This window comes from Condylura cristata, unplaced genomic scaffold (assembly GCF_000260355.1).
Source record: "Condylura cristata isolate star-nosed mole 26May11 unplaced genomic scaffold, ConCri1.0 scaffold00020, whole genome shotgun sequence".
Lineage (NCBI taxonomy): Eukaryota > Metazoa > Chordata > Mammalia > Eulipotyphla > Talpidae > Condylura > Condylura cristata.
Genome location: NW_004567121.1, coordinates 37,747,196 through 37,770,475, shown reverse-complemented (window position 1 = coordinate 37,770,475; position 23,280 = coordinate 37,747,196). Strand labels below are relative to the sequence as shown.

Here is a 23,280-nt window from a genome sequence, read left to right as displayed (position 1 = left end):
GAGCCGCTGCCAGCCCGCCCGTGTGCGAGCAGCAGGCGAAGGCAGGCCTCGCTGGGGCAGTTGTGTAGTGTCGCCCACCCCGTAATGGACCGCAGCGCCAGGCAGGTGCCAGCCCAAGCGGCTGATAATCCGGACTCACAGTGCCCTGCCCCCGCGAGTAGAGCTGGTCCCTAGCATGTCCATGACCCATACTCGTTATATTGCTGAGTGAGTTGGAACTTGAAAGAAGCCTAATAAAATCTGTTCCCTCAGCCATGAATATGTGTTTTTAGTGTCCCCGACCAAGTTCCAGATGGTATACTTTTTTTTTTTTAAGTCTTCTCTATATTTAAATTTTATCCTAGCACTTTTAAGGCTTGTATCCACTCATCCTTTCTTTCATTTTGCCCTTACCACCTTCGCTCCCCACCTTCGCTCCCCGCCCCCGCTCCCCGCCAGTTTTAGTAACTTTGCTAATTGAATTTAGTTGCAAACTGCTCAGACTGAACGGCTGTTCTTGTTTATAGATAATCTCAATCATATATTTCTATTTTCTGTAATTTTACATCTTTCTATGATTTCCTTTATTTCTATTTTCCTGCAGTTTGGGGGGACACAATTGCAGGAACCCTCCAAATAGAACTTCAGGGTTTAGTACAATGTGTGAAGTGTGGTTTGATATTTGATAGTGACATTTTTCTGCCTTCTATAGAGAGAGTTCAAGGAACGCTGTACTCAGTGTGCTGCAGTGTCTTGGGGTCTCACCGATGAAGGCAAATATTACTGTACTTCTTGCCATAATGTCACAGAAGTAAGTAACAGATCGCATTTGTGAATTTGCTTATGTTTAAAGGTTGCCAGTTCAGCCCGTTACGTGGCATTGTTGCCAAAAAATGAATCCGTTTTTACCATCCAGGGAGTGCTCAAAGTCAGAGAAAATAAGGAGTCTTCCGGTGCTTATACGTGGTCAAGGAACTTGTAAAAGAGATTTAGTATGAACTCTTGAGATTATGGGTAAATGATTTCCTGATTCAGAAGTTGTCTAAGGGGAAATAATTAAAATTGAACTGAGAAGATGATGCATTTCTTTTTATGTGTTAATACTTATTTTAAGTTTTTAATATATTACGGTGGCCTAGAGGTTTGGAAGACAGAGGGCTAGGAAGGGTGAGGATGGTTGGAATATCTACATATGCTCTATTATTATTTTACCTTTTATAGATTACAGATTGTTTTATACATTATTTCATTTTCTACAATAAGCCTGCTCTTATAATCGTAAAAATACACTAATCTCACACAAGTCCAACCTACGCCTGTATTAAAATTCACAAAATACTAGAAACACCTTTGTCTAAACTGGCCAGCTTTAAGACACAGAATTGCTTCCTGTGTTAAGCACACCGACGTAACTTCCTAATCCCCTGGCCAAGCTGAAGGCCTCTCCCCAGACTGCAGGGCCTGGAGAGCGGAGCGTGAGGCTCACCACAGAGGAAGGCGGCGCCCACAGGCCACCGCGGGGAGGCCCAGGTGCGCAGCCACAGTTCACAGCGTTGAGCCGGCCCGAACCCCAGCCTTTGACTCCAGGCTCACGGTCCAGTCTCGCCTCTCCCAGTGGGCGGTCGTGTGGCCCATGTGCAGGGGAGGTGAGGCGACTTCACGGTGGCTGCTGGGGCCCCTGCGCCGCTCCCACACCTTCAGGGTGGTAGAAGCAAAATAAGGGTGTGGGCAACCAGCACTGGGACAGGCTAGCCGCGCAGGGCTGTCCTCTCTTCCTCTTTCTGGAAAAGGAGCTACTCAGAGCCGACAGAGCCAGGAAGGAACAACCTGGCACCTTATGGGCGTGAGGTGAGGTGACTCTGGGCCGGATGAGAGCAGCTGTGAAGACTGGCTTCTGGCCAGCGTGGGGTTCTAGGGGCCAGGTTTACCTCCCTACCTTCAACAACTACAATCCTGGGTAAAAATAGAGTTCAGCACATCCCCTTGAGAGAAGTGGTTCATTGAGCGTGCAGCTCCATTCACGCCAGCAGCGTGTCCTGAGCCTGTTGCTGTCCTGAGCCTGTGGTTGACGTCCTCACATCTGCCTCCCGTTTCAGTTCCACGGAACAGTAACCCGCTTACTGGCGCAAGTGCTGGGGTGCTGGGCGTGCCCGTCATTCGATGATGATGAAGGCTGGTGTGCGCACAGCCACATCCAGCCCACTTCAGCGTGTGCAGCGTGAGCCTCTGCTTGCCTCCTCAGGGCGCTGGCAGTTTCACTCACCGTCGCTCTGGGCCAGCTGCGCAGCTGTAAGCGTGGCGACGGAAGAGGGGGCTCACCCAGCGGTCGCCATTAGCGGGATCTATGATTTCATAGAAATTAAAACACCTGACTTCTTCTAGTTCCCCAGTGATAGTGTTTCTGGTGTGTTCTGTTTGATAAAACCTGCAGCAGTCTCTCCTAGCTCGCTGCCTTGCTCGCCTGCCCCCTGCGGGACTGACTTCGAAGAAGAGGCACTGAGCATGGGCATGCTTTCCCTGGGCCCAGAACTAGCCAGTGCCTTCCCTGCCACTGCCACTGGCAGCGCTGTGTTGCCCACGTCTGTGGTGCCTCGGCCACTGCCTGCCTCGGCAGTGCAGGCAGGCGGGGGCTGCCTGCAGGGTGGCGCCGTGCAGAGCCAGGCCCCGGAGTGCCTGGAGACAGTGGTCGCACCTGCAGAGGGGAGGTCCCGGCACACCGCTGCTATGTCCCTGCCCCTGTGGGCGCCGCCTTCCTCTGCGGCAGCCTCACGCTCCGCTCTCCAGGCCCTGCAGTCTGGGGAGAGGCCTTCAGCTTGGCCAGGGGATTAGGAAGTTACGTCGGCTTGTTTAACACAGGAAGCAATTCTGTGTCTTAAAGCTGGCCAATTTAGACAACAGGTGTTTCTAGTATTTTTTGTGAATTTTAATACAGGCGTAGGCTAGACTTGTGTGAGGTTAGTGGATTTTTATGATTATAAGACCAAGTTTACTGTAAAAAATTATGGAAATCATGATGAAAGCTAAAATTACCAGTTACCTCAACAGACAATATTTCAGTAGTTTCCTTCAATTTTTTGCCTTTGTGTGAGAAGGGAGAAGAGGTTATGGGGAGTTCAGTTGAATCTTCATCTTAGTAAGTTTTTTCCTGTGCTATTCTAAACATTGGCGGACTTTTTTATTAACTAGTCACCACTATAACTATATGCTAATTTAATGAATGGCAGGCCCAGTTTGGGGTTGGTAGCTTTTCTAGCTCTTAGCCATTCCACAGTTTGTCCAATCCGATTTTAAGTCCTTGTTCTAGCCCACTCTTGTGTAAGCTTCGTCTGCTTTTGCTGGGTGGCTGCTCTCGTGTGCATTCTGGTTAGTCTTAGAGAACATTCTGACTGTGGCCAACCAGAACTGCTTTAGACTTTGTTCCTGGGGTTAGAGAGAACATGTACCCATGTACCCAAAATCCTGTTGTTAAAGACTTATTCTTTTTTTTTTTTTTAAAGATTTATTTGTGCATACAGAACTGGGGTATAGGCCAGAGGCTCAGGGCGGCGAGAGGCTTCACCAGAGACAGAGTGGGGAGCAGAACAGGCAGATCGATGAAGTACACTGCTGAGGGGAGCAGCGGGCGGGTCAGGAGAGGTCTGCCGCGCCATGTGGTCACCTCCGGGGCAGGCGGGGATCGAACTCATGTGGAAGCGGCTTTAGCTTCTCAGTGCTGTGCTTTAACCCGCTGCGCCACCAGAGAGGGCCTACTTTTTTTTTTTTTTAAAGATTTATTTGTGCATACAGAACTGGGGTACAGGCCAGAGGCTCAGGGCGGCGAGAGGCTTCACCAGAGACAGAGTGGGGAGCAGAACAGGCAGATCGATGAAGTACACTGCTGAGGGGAGCAGCGGGCGGGTCAGGAGAGGTCTGCCGCGCCATGTGGTCACCTCCGGGGCAGGCGGGGATCGAACTCATGTGGAAGCGGCTTTAGCTTCTCAGTGCTGTGCTTTAACCCGCTGCGCCACCAGAGAGGGCCTACAGACTTATTCTTAATGAAAGTTGAAGAAAATTTCAGTTCAAATCTCTAAATTTAGAGAGCATAAGTATTCTCCTTTGAGTAAAAATCTTCACCATTAAGATGTAACGCTTTCATTTTTTCGTTGTGAGAGGGCCAGCAGCCGAGGTACCAACCCTGAGAATTTGGAACTGAAGACTGGGCCCGAGCTGCCCTTAGTCATTGTAAAACCTGGTCGGTTTGATGAAAATCAGCTCAAAGCCATCTTAGAGCATTACTCAAGCGCACGAAAAGTAGGACGACTGAGCTACATGTAGCTTAGGCATCGCCCGTGACAGTAAATGCAGAAATTACTTTAATTCCGAAGTGCGTTTTGGGTGGAGAAAAAAGTGGGTAAGTTTGCCTTTAGGGTTGATTTGAAAACTTACAAGGTTATTTAAAATAAAAATGTACTCACTTGATGAACATTTATTTAGTGTTTGCTGTGTTCTAGGCACTGTTTTCGGTGCTAAGAAATTTTAATGAAAAAAGTAAAATAAAGGTTAGCCAGAATGTTTCCATTTCCGGGAGTCTCTGGTCCTGCTCTCACGATTTGGTTCGTGACAAGCCTGGGTGTGCTCGGCTGGGTCAGGGAGCTGTGGCACTCCCTGGTGATGGGCCCTTTCTGTTCCCTGCAGAGATCAAAAGAAGTGCTCACCACTGGGGCTATCCCCAATACTAAGATACAGGCCATCAACCGGGGGCTTAAAAGAAAAAGAAAACTTGGTAAGTTCTTCTTCATGTGTGCGTGTTAGCATTCCTTAGGCAACTTTCTGCTCAGGAGTTGAGGATGCGGAATGGAGTTGTTTTTTTTAAAAAATAATATAATAGTTGATTTTTACATCATGTGGTGCCTTTTCCCCTCTCAGTTGCAATCCCCGTGGGCTTCCCATCCCCAAATCACCCGTGTGCCATCACCGTGGTCCAGTGCACTTCCCTCCCCACTGTTTTTGATCCCATGCGGAATGGAATTTTAAGCAAGTCGTCCAAAGTGGAGTTAGTAGCCATCGAGGCCAAACCGAAGGCAGTTTCTGGAAGCGCCCTCCTGCATCCTGCACCCCGCCCCGCGCTGTGTTTCAGAAGAGCAGCTGTTATGCAAAAATAACAAGCAGAGGCACTGTGCTCTTTCTGACTGTTGGCATACTGTTTTCTGTTACCGATTACGAGTAGGCTTTTCGGTGTTTTTTAAAGAAAAATGCTTATTTTGCAAAGTGATGCAGCTATGGAAGTGTCAGGTTAGGTGAGTTAAACACGATACTCAACTTTCACAAATCCATTTCTCACATTGAATTTGAACACACCCTTCCAAACAGGGAAAATTATTTTCTCTTCAAATAGCCTCAATGTGAACGTGCTTTGAAAGGTAATCAGTTTCTTTAATCCAGTGAGTACATGTAATTAACCATTATTGCAGGGAATCTGAGGTAAAGTCTAACTGATGATTTTTCTTTGTGATTAATTTCCTAGGAGTATATTCTTAAGTTTAGAACCAGGTTAATGATAATGGTGGATTCTTCCACAGGAGGTAGCTTAAAGGATGCACATACATGAAGTAAACGAAGGCATGTGTATTCATATGCACACACCTATAAAGTGTGTGCGAAATATCTATGTGAAATAGATGAGTAGAGAATGCCTCATGCCTCAATACTAATTCATATTCCTGTATAAGCCTTCGTGGCTTTTTAATTAGGCTAAAACCATAATTTTACTTGGTTTATTTTCGAGGAGTAGATTAATTTTAATGGAATTTTTTTCGAGTAAAACCTGATTAATTTTGACTTGACCTACTTAAATAATTAAAACATACAGTTTACACATAAATCGCTGAAGGACCTTCAAAGATGGCAAGTGCCTCTTTGTCCTTTCTTCATCATCTATAAATGAGAGCCTAGAGTCAGAGTTACAATGGCTGTATCCACTTCTGAGAACTGCAGGCGAAGCGAGCCCACGGGTGCAGAGCTCCGGGCGCCTCAGCCCTCTCCGCGTCTACACGCACCAGAATGCCGGCCGGCCCTTCCGCTCGGCGCCCGTGCAGGCCACGGCGCCTTCCCAGAGCAGAGCTACTCAGCAGGGGAGGGGGCCTTGCAGCATTCAGGGAGGGGAGAAGAGGGGGGTCCTCGTTGTGCACCTGGAAGGGGCTCCTGGGGCCAGAGGAGGAGACTCCAGAAGCTGTGAGCACGTCTGATGCGGTTTTCAGCGAGTTACAGTATTTGCCCATCAGCATTTTCTTTAACTACGAACGCACGTGTACACATGTGACTTTGTCCATCGACGTGGCAGACTTCATCACAGTCTCTTCGGGTTGTCTTGAGGATCAGAAAATAATCTCCCTGAAACACCCGGCAGCCCCCTGGTACCTAAGCTCGGGGATTACTAAGCTAAGCTTTCAGCTCCCCACAACCTAGGCCCGTTTCAGAAGAGCAAGAGGCCATTGAACAGTCCATTTTCTTTGACAGTCTTTGGCCCTTTCTGCGCTCCAGGACCATCACATCTTGGCTTTTGCTCACTCATTCTCCGACTATTCCCTTTATGAGGTGAAGCAGGGTCAGTAGGAACAGTGGCTTGGGACTTTGCTCCGGGCGTCTGCTAGGCGTTGCTCAGTGTGAATACATGTTTGCTGAACTTACTTTTTAAAACATAATTGCTACTCATTTTCTGCCTCTTAATATTTCAGAAAAATTATAGATCACTAGAAACACTTAAAATCTGATAAATTATAAAAATGGTGCTTAGCCTTAGCATTCATGTGCAGTTTTTTGCCAGATTAGAAACGAGAATGTAACAATGAAAATGCTATTCAAGGTGTAAGAAAATTCCAGTTGCAATGTCTAACGCAGCTGTAGCTATGTAGTAGCATTGCATTTAGTACATTGGGAACACAACTGTCTGAAAGATGTTCTTTGTCACTAGAGAAAGGCTGGGATTGGTATGTGTGCGAAGGTTTTCAGCACATACTTTATCAACAAGCAGAAGCCTTAAAGAAACTTGGAGTACGCCCAGAATTAAAGGTAAGTGCACCTTTGTCTGAACATTGGCTTCACATTGTTGTGGTTTAAAGCACAGTGAGCGTTAAAGTGAAATTAAGGAGAAAAGACAGATCATCTGTAGCGACATTCCAGCTACTACAAGAATCGCCTTCCCTGGAAATGTCACTTAATCCTTTCACTGGTCCAATAATTCCCAAAGTATGTTCTTCTGGATGTGGACAAACAATGTTTCTGGTACATCCAGAAGAAAAAGGTTTAGTTTCAGATCTTTAGGAACTATTTCAACAAAATCAAGCAAGTACTTTTGGAGACTGCTTGGGGACTTTGGGGTGTTAATGTCGGGCTTGCTTCGTTTCCCAGGGAGTGTAACATGCAGTATTTGCGACTTAGGGACAAAATCCTTTCATGTATGTATGCTTGAGGCACCAGGCAGGACTCGAGGGCCACAGACTGCTCCCCGGCGCGGGGGTGGGCCTGGGAGCAGAGTCCTCACGCTGGGATATGTACACAGCTGACCTGAGGCTTGCGAAGATGCTCATTCCAGGGCCCTGACTCACGAGGTCTGGAGCGGGCCCAGCAACGGGCACTTCTAACACTATGCCCCGCGCTCTCTGCGCTGCTGGCCATGCTTTGACTTTGTCCTCCTCAGGCGGCCTGCAGTGCCCTGCTGTTATTTGAGTTTCATGTTCCCTCATCTGGTTCAGGCCAATGCAGGAATTCTTTCAAAGGCGGATTATTTAAGCACACGTGGCCCTGTGCACCTGCTTCCTGCCCATCGTCGGGAAGGCGGTGCTGGGGGGAGTGAGGGCTTTATGCCTTCGCGGAGTGAGAAGGCTGAGTTATCAACCGACACACCTTGTTTTATTGCATTGTGCTTTAGTGCACTTCACAGATAATTGTGTTTCCTGTACCAGCAGAAAGATTACAACTTGCTGAAGGCTCAGATGATGGCTAGCATTTTTTAGCAATAAAGTATTGTTAAATTAAGGCATGTACTTGTTTTTTTAGTCTTCGTGCTATTGCATATTTCATAGCCTATAATGTAAATTCCACTTTTATGTGCACTGGGAAACCAAACAATTCCTGTGACTCACTCCATGGCGATGTTTGTTCTATTGTGGTGGTCTGGAGCCAGACCCAGAACCTGTGAGGTGTACCTGTAACAATAGGCCCACAGCGACGTTCTGGCAGACAGAGCAGGAGATCAGTGTGGACAGACACCGCCCAGAAAAGGTTCGCAGAGGAGCCTTTGCTGTTCAGACCAGTCTGGAAGCAGGCCCACACTGGTGACCTCCAGCCACCTGTGGCCGAAATGGATCTGGGTCAAAAGTATTCTAGGAAAGAAACATCCAGAAGTGTCAGACCTTCCCCACGATCGCCCTGTGCTAGGTAGCACGACCCATAGGCTGGCGCTCGGTGAGTCCGGCCTCTCCTGCAGAGTGCTCCTATGTGTAAATCCTCTTATAAATAGCTTTGCTTGCTGCAGCAAGGGGCGGCAGGAGGGTTAACCCTTTTCGTGCGGCTGCCTACCCGCTTCATCTGGGTGCTTCGTGAAAACACTTTTGCTGAATAGCCAGTGAGCATATAACTTTGCATCTGGCCGGTTAAATGATGCAGCACTGGCCTGCTGAGAGCAGAGGCCCCAGGCCAGAACTGAGGCCACATCCCACTCATGGTTTTCCTGTTGATGGCCCGGTCATGCAGTGTGTTTGGCAGCAGAATGGAGCTACCACTGCAGTGTTGGGTCAGAGGTGCTGGGCACTGCGTGGCTGGTGGGTGGTGGGTAGGGGGAGAAGTTGTTTCATGTTACTCTTCTTGGACTAGGGGGCGGTGGGCCGGGGGACAGGAGCCCATAGGTCAGTATCGTGCCGCGGTGGGAAGTGTAGTTACCGCCAGGTTGGTTATTTCAGATTCAGAGTGAATTAGCTTGCAAAAGGAAGGGATCCAGCTAGGTGATCATCACAGAAATAGCCTCTTTCTTTAAGAATGTAACACTGGGCTCTCCCTGGTGGCGCAGCCGGTGAAAGCACCGCATTATGAAGCTCTCCAAAGCCACTGCAGCGCTAGTTCAGTCCCGGCCCCGGAGCTGACCCACATGGCAGTGGCAGACCTCTTCTGACCTGCCCGCCGCTCCCCTCAGCGGTGGACTTCGTCTATCTGCCTGTTCTGCTCCCCCCTCTATCTCTCGTGAATCCTCTCACCCACTATACCTCTGGTCTGTACCCCAGTTCTATAAGCATAAGTAATAAATAAATCTTAAAAAAAAAAAAAAGAATGTAAGACTGCGATGAACCAAGCGTTCTGATATCATAGCCATAACCTCTCTAAGGAAGAGCGGTGAGAAGGGTGAGAACACATGTGGGCGGGAGCTGGCTGCGACACTTGGGAGATGCCTTGGTGAGCTGTGGTGGGGTGTCTGTCATCAGACCCGAGTCACCTCTCCTTTCCCTTCCACCTTAGAATGAAGTTTTACATAATTTTTGGAAGCGTTACCTTCAGAGGAGCAAGCAGGCATATTGTAAAAACTCGATTTACACCAGAAGGAAGAAAGCTCTGGTAAGTCATGGTCTGGAAAGCGGGAATGGAGGAATTTCTCGTGTGAGGTAGAGCGACATGGATGTTCAACCTCATCGAGGTTTACTGTGCTCTTCAGAGGGTTTGCTATGATTTATGGCTCAGAAGAACAGGATCACTGATGCAGACATTGGAATCAACTTTGACTTCTTGTTTGATTAGTTGGAACAAATTTGTAGTTTCATTCTAAATGGAAACCCAAGCAATTTGTGTCAATGTACTATTTAAAATATTCTTTTGCACATGGTATTCCTTTTGGTTGGCTTACCTAATTACTTTATTTGGTAGTTCAAGATTCATCTCAGTTGTTTTCTCTCTCCGAAGCCTTTCGTGAAGAGAAATCTGAGCGTCTCACCCCACTCCCCACATTCACCAGAGCAGTTATATTTTTAGTGGTTCACTTTGAGCTGCTTGGTTAGTGTGCTGTGGAGCTTTTGTTTTTGGGTAGGGAAGGACTCCACCACTTAGGAAAGCAAGCTTGAACAACCTTGATGTGTTTCATTCTCTAGCCTGAGAAGAGCTTCTAAACCGGACACACACTTGTTCGGGGCTGGGCAGCTTGACCCAGTGGTTCTGGTTTGCCTGGGGTCTTGTGGGTTCCACCTTCCGAGGCTAGTGACCCAGGGCTGGGGAAGGACTAGGTGCTAGAGTGAACGGTTCAGAGCAGCAAAACACCATGGCAAGAGGGGAATGTCCTAAGGTTAGTTTAGGACGTGTCTTTTGGAGGTGTGAGGCAGTGAATTTAAAAAACCCAAGAGAAATAACTTGAATTTACTGGGACGTCAAAAGATGCTCTGTGCTTTCTAAGGCAATGTTTTGTTTAAAAAAAAAGGGGGGTGGGATGGAACGCCATGGTGCCGAGGGTGAAGTGTCCGTGGTAGCACCACCGTGGCCTGGGTTGGAGCCCAGCCGGTTTGCAGGCCTCTCCTGTCTGCCCACTGCTCCCCTTGGCAGTGGATTTCAGCAGATCGCCTGCTCTGTCCCCAGCTATGTCTCTGGTGAGCCCTCTCGCCCCCCACACTTCTGGACTACACAAAAATAGATTATATTTAAAAAAGAGAGAGGAATAATCCAGATTGTTAACGAAGCTGATCTTTAAAGCCATACAGCTCACGGATGACAGGAAATTTGCTCAGCATGTAGAAAATGAATCAGAGCTTGGGATTCTCTCTGGTGTTTTATTATTTTTACTCAACTTAAGATTAGAAAAAGTCTTGGTCAACTTGAGTCGACACCTGTCTAAAGTTAGCATCACACTTCAGTCTTCTTGGTGAATAAATAAGTGAAATTTAAAACGTATGGATTGGAAAAAATACAATTTCTATTGAGAGAGTATGGGTGTATTCTATTTTGACATGAAAAAGGAACAACCACTTTTGAATGGGATGTTTAGTCTTCACAAGTAGTCAAGTATTTCCTTCATGCTTGGCTCTGACTGTTCCAAGAAGAGTAAGGGGTGTCATTCTCCCAGATGTCTGTGGTCCTGGGTGAAGTTCGTTCCCTAAGCGTAGGTAAGGCATCAGGTAAGCGCAGATGTGACTTAGGTCAGACTTGTGGGCTGGCAGGAGCAGTCAGGGGAGGCTGTGAGAGAGGGAACCATGAGGCTCCATAGGGCGAGAAATGAGAACTTCAGCCTCCCGGCACCTACGGAAGCCAACTCGACACTTAACTCAGCTCCCAGGTGCTTCCTAGACGCAAGGCTGAGAAGCACCCCCTGGGTAGGATGGGGCGCCGAGGCCAGGTACTGGGACTGGAATAAAGCGGTAGGGTTCTAGATGAAGTCGGGATAGGTCCCACAGAATTTCCTCATGGGTTGGACATGGGGTAGAGAAAGGGGCGTTGTCAGGGTGACTGTAGGGTAAAAGGAGGGAGTTGTCACACCTGAAGCAACAGGAAGGAGCAAGTGTCACCACCTGAAATAGCAAGAAGGAGGGAGTTATCACATTGAAGCAGCAGGAAGGAGCGAGTGTCACCACCTGAAACAGCAGGGAGGGAGTTGTCACACCTGAGGCAGCAGGAAGGGCAGGCAGCAAGGTGGCCATGAGACGCGCCAGGGGAACTGTCTCTGGCATGAAGACGTTCGGGGAGAGGGTGAGGCTGGAGGGGCGCGTTCGGAAGCTGTCAGCTTACACTGGAGTCCTCAGATCTAAAATACTGTTTGTAAGATGCACCCTAGGGAGAAAATACTGCTACACATTAAGCAGATGTGCCACTGATTGCAAGACACAGCCCGGTTTCAGGGATGTTAACGTATGGGAGAGGGCCTGCATTTTGGTAACGAACTATAGGAATGGCCCCTGGAAGTGTGGTGTTTGGGCCTGCGTTTCAGAATGGAGAGCGATGTAGCAGGTAGTGGTTGAAACCCCAAGGCCAGATGACACCACTGAGGCATGAAGACAGAGGACCAAGAACCGTGCGCTGGGTCAGGGTGATGTCTGAAGCAGGGAGGCTGCTCAGAGGAGCCCGAGGAGCAAGTGGTGAGGTCGGAAAGCAACGAGCGAGTGGCCTGGGGAAACCGGGGGAGAGGGGAGTCATTCCTGGGGAGAGCTGCTGTCGCTGGGGCAGGAAGGAAGGGACCCAACTGGGTGAGAAGCAGCGGGGGGCTGGGATGGACTGAGAGGCGGCACACTAGAGATGGCAGGTCTGGACAGCTGCATTATGCTGCCTAACAGCCCAGAGAAATTGTGTTGTAGCTAGAGTCAAGGGCAGATTTTTCCTTAAGTGATAATGAGAGCACATGCGATAGGGAAGAAAGAAAGAATGAGAGGGTGCGGGTGAGTGATGGCCTGAGGAGAGAGGGTGGGAGCGACTGCTCGTGAGAGCCTGGCTCTGGGTGGGCGCCAGGGTGCCCCGGGGCCCAGCTAGGCAGAGGACGGGGTCCGCCAGTGCCGGTGGCGAACAGTCAGTCTCGTGGCGGCTTCCGCTTTCCGGCAGAGTCACCCCGCGCAGCTGGCTGGTGGTGCCTGTGCTGGGCGCGCACCCAGCCTCTCCCCTTCCCAGCTATTTTCATTTGCTTCATGGTCTTATGAGCTTCCTTAATGAATTGTGTCTTTTTATCGCCTCATAAAAAGACCAAGTTTCTTGGCCTGCTTGACGAGAGCCTGGCTGCCTGACGGTGATGTTAACCACCATGGCCGCTAGGGCCATCTTAGGGACCCCCGGAGCCGGGCCGTAATTCGTGTGAAAAATTGAGCAGTGGTGGGAGGTAGAGAGCCTTGTCACTTAAGTGCCGTAAACAGCACTGCAAAGTCCAAGGAAATGAGAAGCCACTGAGGGAGAGCAGTTGCTTGGAAAGATGGTGTGAGAGAGTGAGTGGTGAGTCACAGAGGAGGAGAAAGGACAGGTTCCAGAGGGAATGCACCAAGCGCACTTCCCGGTGGCCACTTAGGGCTGGGATCTTCCTGGGGGGGGGGGGGGGAGAGGCCTGAGCCGCCTGGCCCTGCCTCACCAGCCTCAGGCCCTTTCCAGGCAGCACTGGTGGGGGCGCCGCAGAGAGTGCTTCAGGAACGTGGCAGAGGGTCGCGGTTCCCAGAAATGGTTTCCTGTATGGTGTGTGTGATGGTCAGGAATTGTTTAATTTTGTGGAAAAATTTTTTTAAATTCCTGTGCGATAATTTTATTTTGTCAATAGGTCCTCGAAGACGGTCTTAGTCAGTCAGATTGGGAGAGCGAGCCCGAGCTGCTGAGTGACATCAGTGGTCCTTCTCTTGCTGACAGTGGAGCAGAGTCCCAGCCTGATGGCCACACTCGGAAGCCGTTCCCCATCCACAGAGTGTCACACTCAGGTAAAACGAGATCAGCTTACCTAGAGCTTTGAAGCTGGTAATGCAGCCTGACGATCAGTGAGTCTAGTCTTGTATTCCAAGAAAGGGCGCCTGGCCTGGCGAGAGGACTGCCAGGCAGCATCACATGGGACACTGGCTACTCAGAAGAAAGTTGTTTTATTGTAAAGATTTATTTATTTATGCATACAGAACTGGGGTACAGGCCACAGGGGCAGGGGCAGTGAGAGGATTCCCCAGAGACAGAGTGGGGAGCAGAACAGGCCGACTGACAAAGTCCACTGCTGAAGGGAGCAGCAGGGAGACAGGTGAGGTCTGCTGTGCCGTGTGGGTCACCTCTGAGGTGGGGACTGAACTTACACTGAAACCGCTGTAGCCAGCCTATGGTGCTGCGTCCTAACCCGTTGTGCGCCACACAAGTAATTTTGTGTGATTTTTAAAGGCAGCTAAACTGTTAGTGTTCCAGAAAGGAGGCTCGTTCAGGAAGCATAGTGAGTGTATAGATGCTCAGAATTTGGGAAGGAAAGTTGCAGAAGAGAAATGCTAGAACTTAACCATAGGGTAACAGCTGAGAATCAAAGAGGACATGCCGGCTTCTGAGCATGGGCCCGCGCCAGCTCAGCACAAACTGTGTGTGTGTGTGTGTGTGTGTGTGTTTCTGATTCATGTCTGTGTTTTAAGGTAGATAAAAGAGTGTATTTGAAGTTACAGATCTGTATCTGTATCTTGGTGAGTCACGATTTTAGTGTTTCCACGCTATATATATGTATTTAAACTGAGGGGGGAAAGAGGCCTCAAAGAACAGACCGGGGTTTTATTAAGATTACTAAAACCTTTTTTCTTTTAAGATGACTAAAATCTGAACATGTGCAGGCACAGCGCTTTGGGAGATAGCTTGCAGACTCTTTGGTATTAGAGACTGTCGAAATCTGGGTTAAATGTGATTATATAAAATCTTCAGCAAAACATTTCTTATATGGATTGCTTTTTTATAAGCTCTTGCCCTCCGAAGACTGAAAATTCCTTTTATCAGCATATCGGCATTTTTTGCTGAACTGTGTAGTGTCACAGATAATCAGGTGGGTTTCTTTTTGTGTCTAAAGAAGTAAAGAAGTTAAAATCATAGCTGAATCTGGCAGCAAAGAGTCTCTGGAACTTTCTTCTCCATGCTTTCAGGCAAGCCTGAACTCACGCAGTCCCAGCATCCCCTAACCTACTGGGCCTTGTAAACTTTTAGATCGTTTACCTGTGATAATGGTGTTTTGTTTGTATATTTGTATTTTAGTAATTGGTGACCCTTAGAGCTTTATTTTAGTTTTTACATTAAAAGTAACTATTTATCCAAAAATTTATTACTAAAACTATAAATTGCAGATAGTCATGAAGGAAATGAAGTTAACCAGTCATTGTACCACCCAGAAGTAACCACTATTATTATAGTAAATCATTCCAGAAAGTTTTTGATTCTAGTGTATAGAGAAAGGGAAAGGGTTTTATTATTTTGTTTCTGCAAATGTGAGCTATTCTACATTTAAAAATTTTTAATCAAAATTCTGCAGGCATGTAACTTAAGTAGATACATAGTTATTATAAATAAAAAATTATAAAAGTAAAAATGAATGGCAGTCCACGCTCCCTCTTAGTGTCCTTATGCAAGAAGCATTCGTGTTCAGCTTTCACAGCCTCTGCACACTTCGGCACCACATCCTGATTTCCGGTTTGGACATCAACTGTTAGATCCCCACATGGTAAATGGAAATCTTAGCTCTTCCACTCCTCCACTGTCCCTCTTCCCCACAGTCACCAGCACACAATTGTGTGTGTGTGTTTTTCCAAGATTTATTTATTTATTTGTGCTTACAGAATTGGGGTGCAGGCCAGAGGTGCAGGGGCAGTGAGAGGGTTCACCAGAGACAGAGTGGGGACAGGCAGATGGATGAAGTCCACTGATGGATGAAGTCCACTGCTGAGGGGAGCAGCAGGAAGGTCAGGAGGGGTGTGCTGAACCCTGAAGGTCACCTCAGGACTGGGGATCGAGCTCGCACTGAGGCGGCTGCCCCCACGTGCAGTGCTGTGGTGCTTTAACCCGCTGTGCCGCCAGGGAAAGCTGCAACTGTGTTTCTTATTCTCTGTCTCCCAATTATGATTGTATGGTAATTTTACTAGATCAATATCTAGTGCTTAGATTATAAATGATGCAAAATATTATTCAGAGCGGAGCCATGTAGCTTACTGTGCTGGTTCTTTGTTACATCCTCTGATTTGCTCAGAGCAGGTCATTGTCTCTTATCATTTAAGTCTTCTAGTTGTCCGGATCTGTGACTTGTCACACACCATCGCCACACGCCCCTCCCAGCTCCCTAGACGGTGTGTGGGTTTCATCTTCCCAGTAAGTGGCCCTGCCCGAGCGGCTCCTGTCTGGGACGGTGTCTGCTGCTCGCTGGCGGCTTGGGCGCCTCTCCCGGCTTTCTGTTGCCCGAGTCTTTATTTCTTTGTCTTCCTGGCTCACGCCCTCATTTTGGGAGCATCTTTTCTTCCTTTGATGAGGATGTTAATGATGTTCTCTGCCCAGCCCCCACTCATTGGTTGTTTTGGCCTCTTCGCTTTATGTTAGAAGTTTTCTGCGAGGGTTTGGTAAGCCTGAGTCCTGTTAAAGAGTTGGGACTAAAAGGTGATTGAACGTGTCGCCCCACCCCGGCCTTGTTAGTGCTGCTCTGAGTGGAGAAGCCAGCTGGATTATTTTCGCAGTGCAATTCCAGCATTATCATCTTTTGATCACCTTTAAATCTTTCCCCTGAGCGGATCAGATTTTCCAGAGAAAATGTCTGAGTCCCGCTGGGACTGCCAGGAGGATGTGACCTGCCTGTGCAGGGGTCTGGGCGGGAAGAAGGCCCCAGGGCAATGGCCCATAGAAACGGCCGCCTCGTTTCAAGGTCTTCACAGCGCCTCTCTGGACTTGTTGCTGCTCTTCTGTTGTCCAGAATGGTCACTTGCTTCTTGGTCTCCATTTTTCTCCTAGAGACAGCGTCTGTCTGCTCCGGATCTCTTGACGGAGTCGAATATTCCCACCGAAAGAAGGGGGTGGTGACGATGAGCGTGCCGGGGACGCTTGCCTTCTGCTTCCTGTCGTTGCTGTGGCAGAGGGAGGCGATGACTCTCTCAGACCTCTTGAGGTGAGTGGGGCGTCTCGTGTGCTGTTTTGCACATGATCTGTGTGAACTAAGGGGTGACGCTTTGGCTATTCTGAAGGCTTGAGTTGAGGAAGGGTCTAGATGGGGAGGCCTGGGCTAGAAATTTATGTGGTGGGAGAGTCGCATGTGCCTTACACAGGGTGCTGGGCAGCCACCTGTCCAGTTCGAGGTAAGTGCTTGGAAGATGAAAGGTGATGCTGCAGCACCTGAGGGGTACCAGTGCTCTCGCTGCTGAGAGAGAAGACGGCAGGCGGCTGCCTCGGTGGGGTCGGCGGGTCCCGCTGACCGAGAGCCGCGTGGTCAGAGCCGAGGACAGGCTGTGTTTACAGGCAAAACTGAAAACAAAGCTATGGAGAGAAGCTGCCAGGTAGCATTGGCGTTTTCAGGGAAACCTGCAGGGCTTCATAGTTACTGCGCGGTCGGCGTGTGGGGAAGGATGGCTGAGTGGGTGACCTGCGTCTCACGTGTCCTTCCCTTGCGCTGTACGTGCCGGGAGTGTCACGCTTGGGCCTGGCCAGTGTGGTGTTTCGAGCACAGTCTTAGACCCGACTCACCCTGGATTCAAACCCTGGCTCTGGCGCTTTGGTGTCTGTGACCGTGGGCGCGTTGCCTCCATGTCCTTTGCCTGTTTCCTCGCGGGTGGACGGCGCTGAGGGTGAGGCCCCTTCGTGGGGCTGGATCTGCTTTCAGTAATAAGCGCCGCATGAGTTGTCGTTAGAACAGCAGCTGGCACGAACGAGCTCACCGCTGGTGATTGCGTTTTTGTTGTCTTCATCTTCATCTCCATCTTCCTCATCTCCATCTTCACGGTCCTCATTATCATCTTCAGCGGCGGCAGCGGCTCTAGGCCACTGATGAAATAAAATGGCTCCAGTAAGCCATGACGGTGCCTTTGAATTTGACCACATCAGCCAAGTAATAAGGCTCTCCTCGGATGGGATGACCTTTGCGTGCAGATAGTCCGTGATTCAGTGCGCTTTCCTGTTAAGTCGCAAACCTCACCTTGCCCCGTGTGCCTTCGCTGGGTGAGCTCATCCTCTCCAAGGCTCTAATTACCTTCTCCATGATGATGACTCCCAAATTGACAGCTCCAGCCTGGACTTGTCTGCTGAGGGCTGGCCCCGCACCTCTGCTGCCTGTTGGCCACCACGTGGCCGCCTCATGGTGGCTCCAGGTCAGCGGGACTGGGGGAGACGCGCCCTTTCTCCTCAGCCTGCTCCATGGCCGGTGTTCTCTTTCTTCTTCACCCAGCATGCCTGGACTCTGCTCGTCATTTCGCCCAGCAGGGGCCTACACCACCAAGGAGCTCAGGCGTGTGGTGGCCCCGCTCCCTGTCCTCACCCGCGGCCGTCCCCTGCCAGCAGAGCTGCCACCACTCCCGGCCACTCCCCCTGCTCGGCAGAGACGCCAGTGATCTAGCTGATCTGCTGGTGGTGCTGGGCCTTTGAAGGGGCCAGCCGCCAGCCAGGGCCTGTCTGAGGGGTAACAGGACTGACTCATGGACTTCTGAGAAGATGGAGCAGGAAACTGTGCACCAAAATCCTCTCAAGGGAACGCTTTCTGGGGTTGGGAGCAGTCAGCTCGTGGGCCTCTCTCCCTTTCTCCCACCCTGCCACCTGCTCCCCCGCTCTCCCTCCTCCTCCTCTCCCTTCCCTCAGAATTGCCAAGGAGAATGCTGAAGTGCCTTCTAGGAGACGGGAGCTAGCTAGCGGAGAGCATTTATTTTGCTCTGGCTTCACTGGGAGCAATGGGAGGTGAGACTGTCCCCACGTATCTTCTGCCTCTGCTTTTCTGGGAGGCGAGGCCAGTCCTAGGCACTCAAAGCATGGTGCCCTGACCCGCCGCAGCAGACCCTGGGGACAGGGTCTGGCAGTCTCACTTTTAAGCCCTCCAGGATTCCTATGGACGCTAAAGTTTAAGAACTACTAGTAAACTTTTAAAAATTTGTAAAGAACTTGATTGGAAGGGGATCCGTTACTAGCCTGGCCGCGGTAGCCATAGATTCTATGCCGATCCTGCAGTGCGTCCCCTGCCTAAATCCTTGGACAGCATCCAGTCCTTAGGAAAAGCTCATAACCCTAAAATGCTGACTCCTCACTTATTATTGAAATTGACCGTTGACCTCTTTTGTAGTCTAACCCGTTGGGATACAGTTGTGAGCCCCATGGATCAGGGCTCTCCCGAAGTCAAGACCAGAGGAGGAGCCAAGCGAGCGAGTGAATGAGTGGGAACTGGCCAAGCAGGTGCAGTGCAGGGCCAGAGCGGTGTGGAGGGGCTGGCGCCTGGGCGAGGGAGGCCTTGCTGAGAGGGCGGGGTTTCTTTGCGTGAAAAGAGCCAGCCGGTGAAGGTGAAGAGCCGGAGGACGTGCCAGGTGTAGGGCTCCTCAGAGTGGGGCCGCGTCTGAGAGGAGGGGGCAGAGCTCCTAGGTGGGGGCCGGATTAAGGTCTTTGTCTGGCACCTTGGGAGTTTGAATTTCTTTTCAGTGGAGGTTAGTTCATTTACAATAAAACTGGCCGCTGGAAAGGCGCACTTAGGTGGTTTTGAATACGCCCGCAGTGGTGAACACCCATGTGGATCTACTTCAGGACATCTTCATCTGTCCAGAGGAAAGCCTGTAGCTGTTAGGTGTTCAGCTTTGAAGTTTGACAGTAAGCTACTGGAAGATTCTATCAGGAACATTCAGGAAGCTGTGGGGAAATGGCTTTCCCGGGAGAACAGGTGGCCTTTTGCTGCCCTTCACCCAGGGGAGAGAGACCTCGATCAGGATGCGGGTAGTCGAAGTGGAACGAGGTGAAGGGGCTGCATACGCTGGGGTTCAGGAAGACAGCAGTTCAGGGCAGCGCCGCGTAAATGTCGGTGACGAGAGCCGGCTTACTGACCCCAGGCTGCCTCCGGTTGAAACTTCAGGGGCACACAGGACACTGTTAGTGCGTGCGCTTCGCCCGTCCCTGCCTGGGTCGACCCAGAGGCCCAGCGCATCTTGCACGGAAGTAGGCTCTTCAGAACTTCGACTGCTTCTTTTGGAAAAGCACGTGTTTTTTAAGAGGAGTTTCAAATTGAAAAGGAAAAATGAACTTTGGAAAGAGGTGAAGGGCAACATTGTTAAACTGTTAGAGCCCAGCTGCCTAGACCTCTCTGTGCAGACCCCTCTCCCCTCACCCCCCACCCCGGGCTCCATGGTCCACGGCGCTCCTCCAGCCACCTTTTGGGGGGGCGTGGGGTTCCGGCGGTGTCTCTGTCTGTGTTGACTCATCTGACCCACCAGGGTCACGGAGGTGGCGGGGCTGGGGCAGCTTCAGTTCTTACTCCTCTCAACCCTGAACTCCACACAGGGCTGACAGCTACTTCACTGCGTGAGTGTGGGGGTGGGGGGGTGACTGCATGTATTGTGGACGTACTAACACGGGGAGCACTAGATATTATAAAAGAGATGAGCCTTCTGTAAAAGGCAAAATAATGTGACCCAAGAGTCCAGTTCTAAAATAGGTGTACCTTGGTCACGATACAAATAATTTTATGTCGATTGAAGAAAATAATGAAAATTAGCTGGGGCGGTGGGGGGTCCCTGTAAGGCTGCGTTAGTTAACCCTGTTTTATGACTAAGCTTTATAAAACACCGCTTTCTCATAAAATATTTACTTTAATTCTCAGCTTTCAGTAATCTAAAAAGTGAAAGAAATCACATTTTCATTTGAAATTAAAGTTGAGCCAGTCGTCTTTGCTAGAAAGCTGAAGGCCAGCACCAGCCCAGTGCTGACTACGCAGAGACGACACGCTCTGAGGCTCGGCTTGACCCTGCCTGCATTTCTCTACCTGCTTTTCTGGGTTTCAGGCGCTGAAGTATTGATAGGGACCAGCTGGTGAAACCTCCGTTCCTCATTCTCTGTCCCCCTGACCTTTTGTCTGACCTCATTTATCTTCTACTTTCACGAGAATGAAAGCTCCTTGGGAACCAGAATTTTTGGGGTGTTGTCCACTGCTGTGCCCCAGGCCTAGAGCAGTGCCCCGCGTATAGCACTAGTCCCCTCGGCCTCTGCGGCTGTGTTGTTTTCTTCAAGCTCACTGAGTCACTGGGAACCTTCGCCCCTGCTGTGTAATCCACATGGGGCGGCCTGAGGGGCTGAGGGCCTGAGGGGCTGGCCCCTTCTGTGCGCCCATCCTGGGAGCTGAGGGCAGGGACAGTGGGGAGGAGGCCAGGGCCAAGGAGGCTCGCCCTGAGGGAGTGAGTTAAAGATGAGTGGGAACCAATCTTGCAGGGGGCTGGGGGAGAAAGCAGCCCCAGGTGTGCAAGCCAGGGGCCAGCTGGCAGCTAAGAAATACACTTTTTGCACGTCGATGATCTTTCCCATCAGATACAGAAAACATCCTTGTTCTCCACACTCATGGGCGTGAACAATGAGCATCTTCAGGTTTTGCATCTTAGAACAATGTGGATGCTCTAGTGGGCGTAACTGAGTCTTTGAAATACAGCATTTGCAGGAAGTCTGCTTGGCTTAGTCAGTACATGCCTCTCATGGAAACTTTTTTTTACTAAAGATTCGTTGAAGAGGACCATATTCCTTACATAAAGGCGTTTGAGCGTTTTCCGGAGGAGATGAAATTATATGGGCGCGACAAAGGGATCTTTGCCATCGAGGTGAGCGCATTTCTTTTTTACTTTGTTTCACTAGCAGGACACGAGAGCAGTGCGGGGATGTATTTTCCTGTTCTTTTTACTTGGCCATGAGTTCGTTTTTAATGTCCTCTAGGATTTGTTTTATCCAAATTTGGAACATTAGTCATAATTTAATGAGAATTAGAAGTGTTGTTTTTGTTTTTTTACATGACTTCTTCTAATCCTTCAACTTATCCTCCAAACTTTGCTATAGTTTGATGCCTGCGCACTACGAGTGAGGTATATTATATATGCCTGCGCACTACGAGAGAGCACTAGGTGATTTTGTTTTTGAAAAAACACGTACATTTTATTGTTATGGGTAAGCACTCCTCCTTTGGAGTGTTTGAAGAACTAGGGGAGCAGAGGGCAGAGCAGCAGGCGAACAGAGCAGGCGATGAGTCGATGCGCAGAAGCCTGGCGGGCCTGGGCCAGGAGAAGAGAAGAAACTCATTACCATATTTTCGGAGACTCGATTTAGTCCTTTGTGTTCATCTTTTTCTAGATCTGTTTCCCGATGTCTCTAATGGAAGGGCTTCGGTCCTTTAATTTGGAGTCAATCACTGCTTAGAGTTCTCAGAGGTTATCTTCCCTCTGTTCTTCATTAGCAGGTTTTCATTTTTCAGTAATTAGCAGGTACTAACTATTAATGTTAAATATTATCTTCCATTTGCTCGCGGAAGGAACTGCTTTCGGAGGCCTTCTAACAGTCACCAGCTGCACATTGCTGCAGCTTAATTCAGGAGACTTTCGGGATCTGTGTGAGCATGTGTGCTTAGTGCAGCTGTCGTCCCCTGCAGGGTCACGTGCCTCCGATGGGTGTGGCTTGCAGGTGTCCGTGGCGGTCCTGGGCCGCGTGAGGCGCGCAGGCCTTCTGTTCATAGGCTCCTGGCTTGCTGTTTGCCTGCGCTCTGCCTCGTGCAGCCTGGTCCTGCAGACGCTTGGCTGTGTGCTCTGAGCTCTCGCGGGCTCCGGCCACGGCCTGTGAGGTGCTGGTTCTGAGCGCTGGGCCAGGACGCACTGTAAGCAGAGAAGCTTACAACACACCTTTACGTTTACGTCCTAGGTGATTAAGCGCTTTTACCATTTTGCATTGAATTAAAATGTTGGTCACTGTGAATGTCGCAGAGAACATTTGATCTTTAAACCAGGAAGGGCCCCCGACCCCGAGCAGGCGGATCCCTGTGGGTGTAGGGAGCGGAAGGCCCCTCGGAGGCAGGTGCCCAGTGGGCTTCCTTGCACTCCATCTCGCTCCAACCGGGGAGACGAGGCCAGTTCCAGGTGTGCCTGCTCTCTCGGGGTTTGCGCCCTGGCACACGAGGCGGGAAGTGCAGCTGCAGCAGTCGCTCACCTGGAAAAACAACAAGAACAGAAATGAGAGCGATGGCAGCACTGGTCACGGCCCGGCCTGTGGACACACTTCCTGGCGTCTCACACCAGCCCCATAAAGCAATCGTCCTGTCACCCCTGTTTACAGTTGAGGCAACTGAGACCCACCCTGATGGGTAAGCCTGCTCCTCCCCCCGAGCGTAGTCAGCTCCCAGGGCGAGGTTTGGAGGGAGAGCCCAGGGAGGGACAGGGACCGTGCCCAGCTGCGAGGCCAGGGTGAGTGGCAGGGCAGGTGACGGGACTGGAAGCAGGAGCAGCTTTTTGAGCTAAAAAGGGGGCACCACACTGGTTACCGAGGGGTGGCCCTGAGGCTGAGGTGGCACCCAGAGCCTGCAGGTGTGGGGTCAAGGCAGTCCAGGCTACCAGAGATGGGGGCGGGGGCAGCCAAACAGCCTTCCTAAGGGCGGGTCTGTGTAAAAGGTGTTGGCCGGTGCCTCAGCTGAGGCAGAGCTGCGATCATTCACTTAGAGGATGGGGCGCGGAAGACCCGTCCTGCTTTTCTGGTCAGCTGTCCCAGCCGCACTTTGTCAAGACGTGGTCGCATCCCTGGACTGGCGTGAGGCCAGGGATGTGAATACTGGAGACGGTGTCCGGCGCTCCAGAGCCCGCTCGGGTCTGGCAGGGGCACAGCCGGTCCGGGGCAGCAGGAGCAGCGCACGGGAGGCCGCCTGGCTTCCAGCTGTGA

General features: G+C 50.2%; 1 protein-coding gene across 1 annotated transcript in view; it reads left to right on the top strand.

Moving 5' to 3' along the window:
* Positions 1-23,280, top strand: part of TAF1B (TATA box binding protein (TBP)-associated factor, RNA polymerase I, B, 63kDa) — a 78,850-nt gene that overhangs the window by 27,852 nt on the left and 27,718 nt on the right. Inside the window, exons 3-9 of the mRNA XM_004686077.2 lie at positions 692-790; positions 4,654-4,741; positions 6,929-7,026; positions 9,466-9,561; positions 13,211-13,364; positions 16,381-16,534; positions 21,089-21,188. Of these exons, the coding sequence (XP_004686134.2) occupies positions 692-790; positions 4,654-4,741; positions 6,929-7,026; positions 9,466-9,561; positions 13,211-13,364; positions 16,381-16,534; positions 21,089-21,188 (789 nt within the window). The remainder of the gene's footprint in view (positions 1-691; positions 791-4,653; positions 4,742-6,928; positions 7,027-9,465; positions 9,562-13,210; positions 13,365-16,380; positions 16,535-21,088; positions 21,189-23,280) is intronic.